The sequence below is a fragment of the Lepidochelys kempii genome, chromosome 2, assembly GCF_965140265.1.
Source record: "Lepidochelys kempii isolate rLepKem1 chromosome 2, rLepKem1.hap2, whole genome shotgun sequence".
NCBI classification, from domain to species: domain Eukaryota; kingdom Metazoa; phylum Chordata; order Testudines; family Cheloniidae; genus Lepidochelys; species Lepidochelys kempii.
The window spans coordinates 229,295,912-229,306,851 of record NC_133257.1 but is presented as its reverse complement, the minus strand read 5'-3'; the positions used below and the strand labels follow the sequence as shown (position 1 = coordinate 229,306,851).

The following is a 10,940-nucleotide window of genomic DNA, read 5'->3' as shown; positions in this document are numbered from 1 at the left end:
AAACCCCGCTCGTCCCCTTGGGCTGCTCAGCGCCAGGGCGTGCTCACGATTTCACTCTTCATCCGTTGGCAGGGAGGGAACAATCCCCACACGGGCAGGGTGATGCCAAACTCGGGGTGAGTGGGAAGAGCGGAGCAGCTGCTGGAATGAGATGCCAACGCAGCTCCCCTTTCCCCTGCGCTTTTGGGTGCCTATAAATTGCTCCGGCGCCTTTGCCAGCCTCCTCTTCTCCTGGCAGGCGGGCAGGCTGCCGCGCTCACTCTGTCGGCGGCTCCGCGCCCGGCCGGCAGCCCCGCAGAGCGCTCGCGGGTGCGCCTGGCAGGGAAGAAGCAGGGCCCGGCGAGGAGGGGACGGGGCCGCCGCCGCCGCGAGGGGGGGATTTTTCGTGCGCTCTTGCAAGTTTCACCAGCCGGCGCTGCCTTGGGGGACTTGTTGTCGCTGCAGGAAAGAAAGGAGGGGGCAGGAAAGCGGGGCGCTCGCGAGGGGCGCGAAGAGGCCGGCGCGAGGGAAAGTTGATTCGAAGTGGCACCGTATGCAAAAAAAAAAAAAAAAAAAAAAAAAAAGTCGATCGCCAGCAGGAGCATAAAAGTGTGAGCGGCTCCGGCGCGGGGCGGCAGCTCCCTGCGCGCCAGAGCAGCGGCAGCCACAGGTGCCCGGGGCTCCGCCTTTGCCTTTGCCTTGTGGACCGGCCGCGGGCACTTTCCTCGCCGCCGGAGCGGAGCCGGGGGGCTCGGGCTCGCCAGGGGCTTCGGGGTGTTTTCGGCTCTGAGGAGGTCCCCGCCCAACCAGCAAGATTTTGTCCAAAAGCAGGCAGGAGGATCGCCCTGCGCTGAGCCGGCTGGTGGGCAGCAGGCGGCGGCTGATCGCGGCCGGCGCCCTGGGGGTGGTCATGGTGTTGCTGCTGGTCGTCCTCATCCCGGTGCTGGTGAGCTCGGCCGGCACCTCGGCCCACTACGAGATGCTGGGCACCTGCCGCATGGTCTGCGACCCCTACGGCGGCACCAAGGCGCCCAGCACGGCGGCCACGCCCGACCGCGGCCTCATGCAGTCCCTGCCCACCTTCATCCAGGGGCCCAAGGGCGAGGCCGGCCGGCCGGGCAAGGCGGGGCCCCGCGGGCCGCCCGGGGAGCCGGGGCCGCCCGGGCCGGTGGGGCCCCCGGGGGAGAAGGGCGAGCCCGGGCGCCAGGGCCTGCCGGGCCCCCCCGGGGCGCCGGGGCTGAACGCGGCCGGGGCCATCAGCGCCGCCACCTACAGCACCGTGCCCAAGATCGCCTTCTACGCCGGCCTCAAGCGCCAGCACGAGGGCTACGAGGTGCTCAGGTTCGACGACGTGGTCACCAACCTGGGCAACCACTACGACCCCACCACGGGCAAGTTCACGTGCTCCATCCCCGGCATCTACTTCTTCACCTACCACGTGCTGATGCGGGGCGGCGACGGCACCAGCATGTGGGCAGATCTCTGCAAGAACAACCAGGTGAGGGGCCGGGGGGGGCACCTGGGGGGCATCAGGGGCCCGGGGTGGGACATGGAGGGGGGCGAAGGCAGAGGAGCCTGATGTGGGGGATCCCGGAGAGGGGAGCCGCGGGGAAGCACCTGCGGGAGAGGAGGAAGGAGCGGGAGCCCTGGGGAGAGGTGGGGCGCGGGAGGGGGGAGAGGGGCACACCGGGGGCCTGCAGGGGGTAGGCAAGGGCAGGTCCCCGGGGGAGGGGTGGTGTCCGGCAGCCAGGGGGGCAGGAGGGGAAGGGCCCCGAGAGGAGGCCTGGCGGGGAGGGGACAGACACGGGACTGGGGGCGTTAGGAGCCAGGCGGCCCCGGGCTGGGCCTATCCCACCCCTTTAAGGCCGATGGGGAAACTCCCCCTTGGCTTCCGGGGAGGAGGCTCCGGCCCTGCGGTGACCTCGGGGGAAGGGGACCATGTCCCTTCTCTCCCGGCGAGTCAATCCGGTTTTACGCGGGGGAGCTGGGTCCCGGGCGGGCAGGTCAGAGCGGTGGCTCCAGGGGCCCTGCAGCCTGGGCACGTTTGCACAGGAAGGGGGGAGGCTGCAGCCCGCCCAGCGATGCTCAATAACACCCCTTAGGGTGCCGAAGTGACAGCGCTTGCGGGGGGAGGGAGGCTGGAAAGCCTCGCGGCCTCACAGTCGCCGTGGGGCACCAGGAGACAGCGCCGTGCACGGCTGAGAGACTGACAAGCACATGGGGGAAAGCGATTCCCCTCTGCGCTCCCCCCGGGGCGGCTGTAGCGGGAATTGCTCCTCTCCCTGAGCAACACGGCCTCAAAATGGGGCTGGGGGGATCGAGGCGGGGAAGCGGATCTGAACTGCACTCTGGAGGGCTGCGGTCAGCCCCCACTGCCTACCCGGGATGCTCCTCTCTCAAGCGCCCAGCCACGGGAGGCACAGAAAGACGGGGCCCAATGGGGTGGCCGGGAAGCCAGACGCCCTGAGACTTTCTCTAAGAATACACAGGGCAAGGGATTGAGGGGGACGCGAAATACACAGGAATCCAACGCGCAGTAAGAGTGCAATGGGAACAGGGCCCAGCTGGGGGCTAGCGGGGCCAGAACTCCCATCAGCAGGAAGCATGGCCACTTACGCATTCTAATAAAAGCTAAGTAATCAAGAGGCAACCCGAAGCTCTGGTGTGAAACATGCAATAAATAGAAACTACAGGCCAGAATATCGGGGTGATAGGCTGGCAGCTGGGGGCTTTTAAGGCACTGTTGACAGAGCAGGAAATTTATTATTCTGGCATAATTCCCCAGTTAAAGAACTTTTATAACCAAGAACATTAATATTGCCTGCAGACCTTTCCTATTAGCAGGCTACTTAGGTACAGATAGAGCAAGAATTGTGGATTTCTTCCAAAATGTAACAGCCAAACCAAACATCAAAGAGCCCTCGTTTTTAGGGCTCAGAGTCTGAGATTCGGCATCTTTCCCCCAGGAACACCGAAATAATGAAAGATCTTGAGATGCTACAGTTTGCAAGACAGCGGCATAATCTATTTTAATTAGTCTAACTGTTGCTACTGCTGAGTTTGTGGAAATGTTCTCTGTAACTTTGTACCTCTTTCCTATACCCCTCTCTCTCTCTCTCACCCACCCACCATTTCGGTCTGCTGGTTAACGGACAATGGGTAGAAAAAAACCAGGAGTACTTGTCATGCTTTCCAAAAGGACCAGAGACGTTTGGAATGTGGCCAGAAGGACGGGTGGCTGCAGAAGCTTTCAACTGGTCACAAACGAAGATTACACTATAGTTTCTAAATACTATTTATATGAACTAACGCGCGGGGAAACTTACAAGCGTTACTAATGGTCTGCAAGTAATTCAATATAACTGCGAACGGTTTGCTACGCCGGGACTATTCTGGGACGAGAAATCCAGCCGACACGGTCCCTGAAACATTGTAAAGAATTTCCCTCTAGTAAATGTAAAATGTTGCAGGGTCGATGCTTTCAGCAAACAGGGAGGGCATACGGCAGCTTTGCTGCGCTCTGGCTAACGCATGTATGTGCTGGGCAGGTTTTCTTGGCCTGACAGGGATCGGGCTCATAAAGCTGAAATTCGGGATTCCCGGTCCCGATTCCGTGTCGCTTTTCGGATTAAAGCCCCCCGCCCCCGTGAAAGGCACAAAAATGAAGCTTAAAAATGCTTACCACTGCTGGGCAGCGCAGTGCCACCGTACGAAACCAGACGCGAGCCATTTCACTTAGGCACTGTGTTGAATGCAGGCTCACAGATGGAAGCATCAAAGGCCTGTAAATTAATCTGATATGCCACTTAACCTTTTGTTTATGGGTGCTCAGAAGTACTGGGGAAGGGAGCTCTGAGGACGTCAGCGGCAATTAATTACATGAGCAAATGTCGACCACGAATACCGCGTCTGCAGCTGAGCCCGCACTATTAAAACTCTTACATTGTAGTACAACCGCGTTGACTTCTTCCTGTCAAAGCAAGGCTGTGTATAGTAGAGAGTGAGTCTACCGCGTCTGCGATTAAATCATGAGCCTGTCTTTGGGTATTGAAACGTCGGAAGTATTTCTCCCCCTACATGCTAGAAGTCAAATAAAATACCACAGCAAAGCAAGGCATGCAGTGAAAACCCTTATTATAAATATTAAATTGAGCCAGAGAAGATCCCAACTATTAATAAACCGCTTCAACCCCCTAGCAGGACTACACAGACACATCGCCCGCTGACTGAGAGTCTTGTGTACAAGGGATGTTACTTTTTTTCCTTCTCTTTATATGTAGGAGGAGAAGTCATGGTTAAGCTTAAATATCAGGACTCAGTTTATTTGAAATTAGTTAGTAGTTTTAGTGCACGGGTGCCTTTTAACAGTGTGATTTGTTCGTGAAACACTGGCGGGTGATGCAATGTGATAGTAGTTAACTTTCCAGAGTATTTGTGAAAAAGCCTGGATATTATAAAATGAAATCGTTAAAAAGGGGTTTGAGTCTGCCCCAGATGGTGTTATATATTCAATAGTGTTCTCTAGTGGGGGACATTACTACGGGGAGAGGGCATGATTTATAGGAAAAAATCATCCCAAAGCAATGTATAAGGGATTAGGAAGCTTACGGTCTCCAGCGTAACACATTGCCCTCCTTAATAGTTACAGAGCTTAAACACAAGAAGTGCTGAGATCACATTGCTTAGCTGCTATGTGTCTGCAATTTCAGTGTCCCAATGTACCTTTATAAAATGATGAGGTGGGCAGTCATGCAACTTATAAAATGGGTACTACATTAATGGTTTAATTTTGAAATACATTTACAGGCTTAGGGCAGTACTTAGGAGTCTTCTGAGACTATTTTCATAGGCTTTAAAAAGAAATTACATTGGCTTTCCCAAACAAAGGAAGAAAACCCCTTAAGGGTAACACACTGGACTGTGGGACCAAGTTAATGCATTTACAGGGCTTTGTGGCTATACACAAATAATACAATCTGCGAGATTATTTTTAGGTTCTCAGTGTCTAAATCATTTTCTCAGTACAGCCAAGTACTACCTAGAGTCTTAGCAATGAAATGTCCATTGCTGTAGCGAATGTTCGGCACCCATATTCTTCATAATGAGTGCCTTTAATGGTAAAGCCAGTAGCACAAATAGTTTGTTACTGTACAGCAGATATACTTATTCATAACAATACAGGTATAAATGTTAGATATATCCAAGAAGTAGAATTTAATTGTGGCATGAATGGAATTTGTTTGGGTGTGTGTGGGGGTGGTAATTTAAACAATTCAATTTGCCAATGTGCAGGGCATTAATTCCCTAGGAAAATCATTTTGTTTCACATATATTAAAATACAAACTAACCATGGCCACATATTTATTCCCTCTTCCTCCATTTATAGTAGCAATAACCACCTCTATTTTCTATGGAAGAGTGTTCATTGCCCAAAGCCATCAATTCTGCCCTGATGGTCATTAATCCCTAAGAAATGCCCCATGCCTTGATAGTTATTGCTGAAATAATGGTCAAAACAGATCATCTCAATAAACAATTACACATGTGAACCAGTGACTCATATTAATATATTTGTTTAAATTTGCACATTGTTATGCAATTATAAACCTTGTAAGCTGGTCTCACCCTTGCTAGGTGATGCACAGAGAATTTTTGCTGCTTAAGCTTCATAATGAAATACCTTGAGATCTAGAGTGCTAAAGAGCCTTCCTTTTTAACATTTCAGTATTAACGTGGGATCATGCCACATGAAAATTTAATTTGAAAACCTATCATTTAAACTTTAAAAGAAATGCATGGAAATTCTAGACTTATAGCTCATTTTTTTCAATTCTGAAAATAAAAATCCCACATATTGTAAGTCAAGTCATGCATTATTACTTACTTCTCATTTGCAAAACCACTAAATCACTTACAGCTCTGTATAACTATTCTAGAATAGGGCCAAGCAAGAAAGATGATGATAAAATAAATCACATACAAATAAGTTTAAATATTTTACAAAGCAGAACTAAATTATAGTTAAATGATTTGGAAGATTACCTTTACTTGAGGATGCGACAGAATATTCGTTGCACAAGACTGACTTACGATTTGATACTGATTATAAATTCCTTTCAGTTTGCTAATAAATTCCTTTTTCTTTGCTAATAATGTCAGACTCAGTTAGTAGCCAAACAGTAAGAAGGGGAAAATGTTTGCGTTAAAGTAGTATATTCAGTTTTTTAAAAAAAAATCAAATAGCTGAAACCTCCATAATTCATCTTAAAATACACGCTGATGTAATTTTAAAATTTATATCTTTTAGACTGTACAGAAGTTAAATGATTATGTGAAATTTGTGCCAATAACAGAATTTCCTACTTTGGCTTCGATTGTTTATCCACTAGTATTTTTTTGTTCTTCAGCATTTCATTTACATTTTGATGACTTATTTGGAGACAAATCAACTACAAGGGTTTAAAGTTCATTGGCAGCAAGAGACTATTTTATTTCTGTGTTTTTGCAACACAATCTGGTAACTATTATGATCAGAACATGTCTGAAAAACTCCACCTTAATACCTGGGGCTGATAGAGATCTCATGCCAGTGTAAATCAGTAGTTCCACTGGAGTTAGAGTTACACCAGTCTAAACCTGGAGTGAGTCCATAATCAGCTCCCTGGAGTCTAGCTATTTTTTGTATTAAAAAAAACCTAAAACAAATAGGGGCAAAATAGCTGGAGATGTGAGAGTGAGCAGTCCTGTATTACTCAGTGGCAAACAAGCCATGTGATAATGATTTGAGTTAAAATATTTAGGCTACTTCTGGGAGAACTTGCTGCTACATTGTAAACCATTTCTAGCAATGGCAGAAATAGCGATGGTATTGTTAGGGGAAAACTACAGCTGAGAGGTGTCTAGGCATATTTAAAGTGGCACTGAAAGTGTGCAATGCCTTCTCAGGACATGTTTTAATTACACCATGCAGGAAGAATGTCCAAGTTTCTTAACCAAACATTTATGTTTGTTTTTGTTTTACATAGGTTCGAGCTAGTGCAATTGCTCAGGATGCTGATCAGAACTACGACTATGCCAGTAACAGCGTGGTTCTTCATTTGGAGCCAGGAGATGAAGTTTACATAAAATTAGATGGAGGAAAAGCACATGGAGGAAACAACAACAAATACAGCACATTTTCTGGATTTATTATTTATGCTGACTAATTATGAGTCAAAAACTAAGCTTGTTCTTCTAAGAGATGGATTCATGTGGCAGAAGTCAATGAATCAAGAATCCAGCGGATACTGACCGTGGGACACCTCAGTAGTGGGGGAAAATCAAATGCTACCTGACTCACATCTGTATGACACAAAGAAACCTTACATTTAAAAAAAAATAAAAAAAAAATATATATATAAAAGCAAGTTAAACAGATGTGTGATCCACTACCGCCAAAGCAAATACTTCTTATTGTTAGTGTCGATGTGAATGAAGTCCTATATAGATCACAAATTTTTCTAGGAAAATCTAAAGACACTGAATTATTTCTTCGGTATATATGATACTTTGATGTATTATGATCTTGCTGCTTTATCCATATGTCAGCTTTGGTTCGTGTGACTTACCCGCTAACTATGATGCCTGGAGTCCACTCATAGTGAGGAATGAGTTTACAATAAAAGGAAGAGGTAATTGAAATGCTTCTTCTCTCCAAAGGAATTGTTTGCCTTGTACTTTTGTTATCCTTCTATCTAGAACTAGAAACTAATAAGTTTCAAGCCTTAACTCTTAATTTCCCTGCTTTGTGAGTGTAGGTCAGGCCTTTTAAATGATTTCCACCCATTCGTTTAGTTTAAATTTCCTTTCCCGCCCCTTAATTTTATTCTAAGAGAGAAAGACAGAAGAAACAATTCAATGAAAATATAAGAGATGATATAACAAACTGCCTATATTTGGACCAAATCCTGGGTCCACTGAAGCCAACTGCAAAACTCCCATTTGGCTTTTAATATGTAAACAGATTTGGCTCTTAATATGTAAACATTTGTAAATACATATGTTTAGACAATTTAACAAACCGGTTCTTGATGGTTTGTTGTGTAAATACTGTTTTAGCAAATCTAACATCCACGCTCCCAGGCCAGGCCAGAATAATTTCTTTGCTGCAATTAGTCTTCAGTGTAAATCTGTAGTTACTACTTTTGTTTAGCAAAAGATTATTTATGACTTGACATACTACAAAGAGTCAACTGGAGTCCTTACATAGAACATTGTGAGAAAACCACTGGCCAAAATCCTGCTCAGCTTATTTATGCAACCAGTCTTGCTGAAGTCAGTGTGGATACTTGCATGAGAGTGGGATTTGGGCCCTATGTGATGATCCCATCACACAGTACCTGTTACAAGGTATTGCATTCGTTTGTAGTATGGTGTGACGGAAATTAACAGATAAGCATATTACCAAATATGAAAACCAGTTATGCAAAGAGAGAAACAGATTTTTAAATGCAAAAAACTGTGTATTAAAACCTATTTTTCTTGTATCTATATATCTATAACTCAAAAAGGCTTACTCAGTATAATAGACTAATGGCCTGGAGAATTACATTGTAAAAACATGCTTTTCAGTTATAGTTCTACAAAAATCTTTTACAATCAGTAATAGCAGCAATATCAGTAATACCTCTATAAAAAGGATTTTTATTTAGAAATTATGTTTTTATTTTTTAATTGCTCCCATGTTGATACTTGCAAGTTTAAGTCTAAAGCAAAATTATAGCAGGAATACATAACAGAACCTTTACAGTAAGGTCAAAATAATTACGTAACTACCTGCTGTAATGTTTATGCAGTATAGATCTTAGATTACAGTCATGGCAGAATAAAAATACTATTTGTATAAATTGCTATGCAGTAGTGAGAGGCCAGACCTAGTTTTTCTGTTTTACATAATCTGCCCCATGCAACTTACTCTAATCTACCAAGGGAAGGGGACAAACTGAGATTTGTCATATACTAAAGTGTCAAATATTCGCCATAATTAAAGAAAAATATCTTCCCCTTTGATTTTTTGATAACTTTAAGATAGAGATTTTAAAGATAGAAAAATCCTCCTAGAAAGCATTTATTTACATGATTAAGGCATTTCTTACACAGACCATATCATTCTTCTGGTCTGTTCCTCCTTTGGACAGCTGTTCAATTCAAAAGACATGATGTGCCATCAGTTAGTCTATGCTCAATACGAGAATCTCATATGTAACGTATCTTGGCTCTCAAAAGGGAGAGTTGTGCTACATAACAGCCTTTTTTTTTTTCTGTTTCCTCATTATATCACATCAGTTTGGTTAAACATTTCTACTCTCCTAGTAAAAAAGACACCAACCCATATTTATGGACTGTACTGATTATATGCAATATATTTTATAATGGACACATAGTTGACTTCACATCTGCTCATATCACAATAGCTTTTATTGCAGAGGACCACCGCTACAGAGTGGTTAGCAGCAAAGCTTTGGAGATTTCTTATGTAGGTATCAAACAACAAGGTTTCAAGCAAAAAATCATTTATAACTAGCAATGCACATTCACCAAGAAGTGAACAGGAATACTTCATTACCACTGGACATCAAAAGCTGGACTCGTGAAAGAATAAGCTATTGAAATGAGATTGCCATTGCTAACACACAATCTTTTCTTTGGATAAATAAATATTTACCCCTGTTTTGGTCTAGAGGAAAGAACAAATATTTAAATGAAAAACATATATAAGGCAAACATTTCTTTTTTGAATCATATCTTGACAAACTGATTTGTAAACTGATTAAATCATGGCCTTTGTTATAACTGTAACAACTCATTAAATTGTATTATGTAATATATTTGGACTTGTGGATTTTCATCTTTTCAACATCAAGCTGATTTGCATGACACTTCACATTTTCACTTGCAAGTTTCCAAAAGTTCAACTCAAAATGTTAACATAATTAAAAAAAAAAGACTTCTAAAACATAAAGTTGTTAGTCGTCTACAAATTGCTTTATTAAAAATAGCTTTTCCATGTATTCTTTTACATTTTCATTTAAAAATAATCTCTACAAGTTGCTAATCATGAGAGATACAGTACCTTTTTTGAAATCACGTTGTCTTCCTTCTGTTATTCTGTTTTCTGCAGTAGCTATTTAAAAGTGCCATATTCTTTTTTAAGCATTAATTAAAGAACAGCAGGATAATTAACAGGATCATCAATATTACAAGGAACATCATATCGCTCCAGAGGAGGGCCATTTAACTGGAAACATTTTAAATTTCCTCAAGTAGCTAAGCTGATGCATCTTTAAAAAAATAATAATCCTGAATAATAATTAACTATAGTATTAAATCTGCTCTTTGGAAACAGTTATTTCAATATTTACTTGGGAAAATTCTGTAGTTGTGCTCAAAACAAATAACTCATTCAGGACCAGATTATTAGAGGTAATCAGATGGAGAGATAATACACAAAATTTTTTGTTCTAATTATAAAGGGAAGTGATTATCTGCTCTTTAGGGGTCTTATGAACATCACACAAGTTTTCCTCAAAAGAACCTAGCTTTAAAATGACCACTCTATTGAAACAAATCTGACTTTTCTCAGCAAGCTTTACATACAAGACGTGAATAGCTAATCATGAGCTCTATTTAAAAGTCAGCCACTGTTTTGGGTTCTCAATCAATATCTTATCAATTATATTTTGGGATATGCCTCTTATTAGCATTTTAGGAACAATGTTTTTGAGGATATGTGAATATCCATGACCTCCATATTTCATCAATCGATTCTTAGTGTGCACATCATGAGCAATTACAATTCTGTCTTCATAGCCTTCGTCAATCAACATCCGAATCCTGCATAAAAGTAAATACAAAGTATGTCTGTCAGTTAAGAGTTCATACAATTCTGGAAGTAATACAGAAATAATTAGTATTTAAATAC

At 43.8% G+C, this 10,940-nt stretch overlaps 2 protein-coding genes across 12 annotated transcripts in view; one reads left to right on the top strand and one right to left on the bottom strand.

Annotated features, from left to right (window-relative positions):
- The first annotated feature begins 213 nt into the window (after positions 1 to 213).
- On the top strand, positions 214 to 9,846 carry C1QL3 (complement C1q like 3). 2 transcript variants are annotated; one of them, XM_073334123.1, is made up of 2 exons: positions 214 to 1,477; positions 7,006 to 9,846. In XM_073334123.1, exons 1-2 carry the CDS (start codon positions 890 to 892, stop codon positions 7,183 to 7,185), a joined length of 768 nt encoding a protein of 255 aa, XP_073190224.1. In that variant the 5' UTR covers positions 214 to 889; the 3' UTR covers positions 7,186 to 9,846. The 2 variants fall into 2 exon arrangements, with proteins under 2 accessions (XP_073190224.1, XP_073190225.1); XM_073334124.1 differs by lacking the exon at positions 7,006 to 9,846 and adding an exon at positions 3,143 to 3,933.
- The window catches only part of PTER (phosphotriesterase related), a 34,657-nt gene continuing 33,135 nt past the window's right edge, over positions 9,419 to 10,940 (bottom strand). For all 10 annotated transcript variants that reach the window (XM_073334116.1, XM_073334121.1, XM_073334117.1 and 7 more), the window contains one exon: positions 9,419 to 10,852. In XM_073334116.1, the coding sequence (XP_073190217.1) occupies positions 10,642 to 10,852 (211 nt within the window). In that variant the 3' untranslated portion in view covers positions 9,419 to 10,641. The remainder of the gene's footprint in view (positions 10,853 to 10,940) is intronic.

What these genes read in the sequence shown, in the direction of transcription:
- C1QL3 (XM_073334123.1), top strand. Translation starts at nt 890, where the DNA reads ATGGTGTTGCTGCTGGTCGTCCTCATCCCGGTGCTGGTGAGCTCGGCC. An exon ending in ATCTCTGCAAGAACAACCAG is followed by an intron (nt 1,478 to 7,005) that starts GTGAGGGGCCGG and finishes TGTTTTACATAG; the next exon opens with GTTCGAGCTAGTGCAATTGC.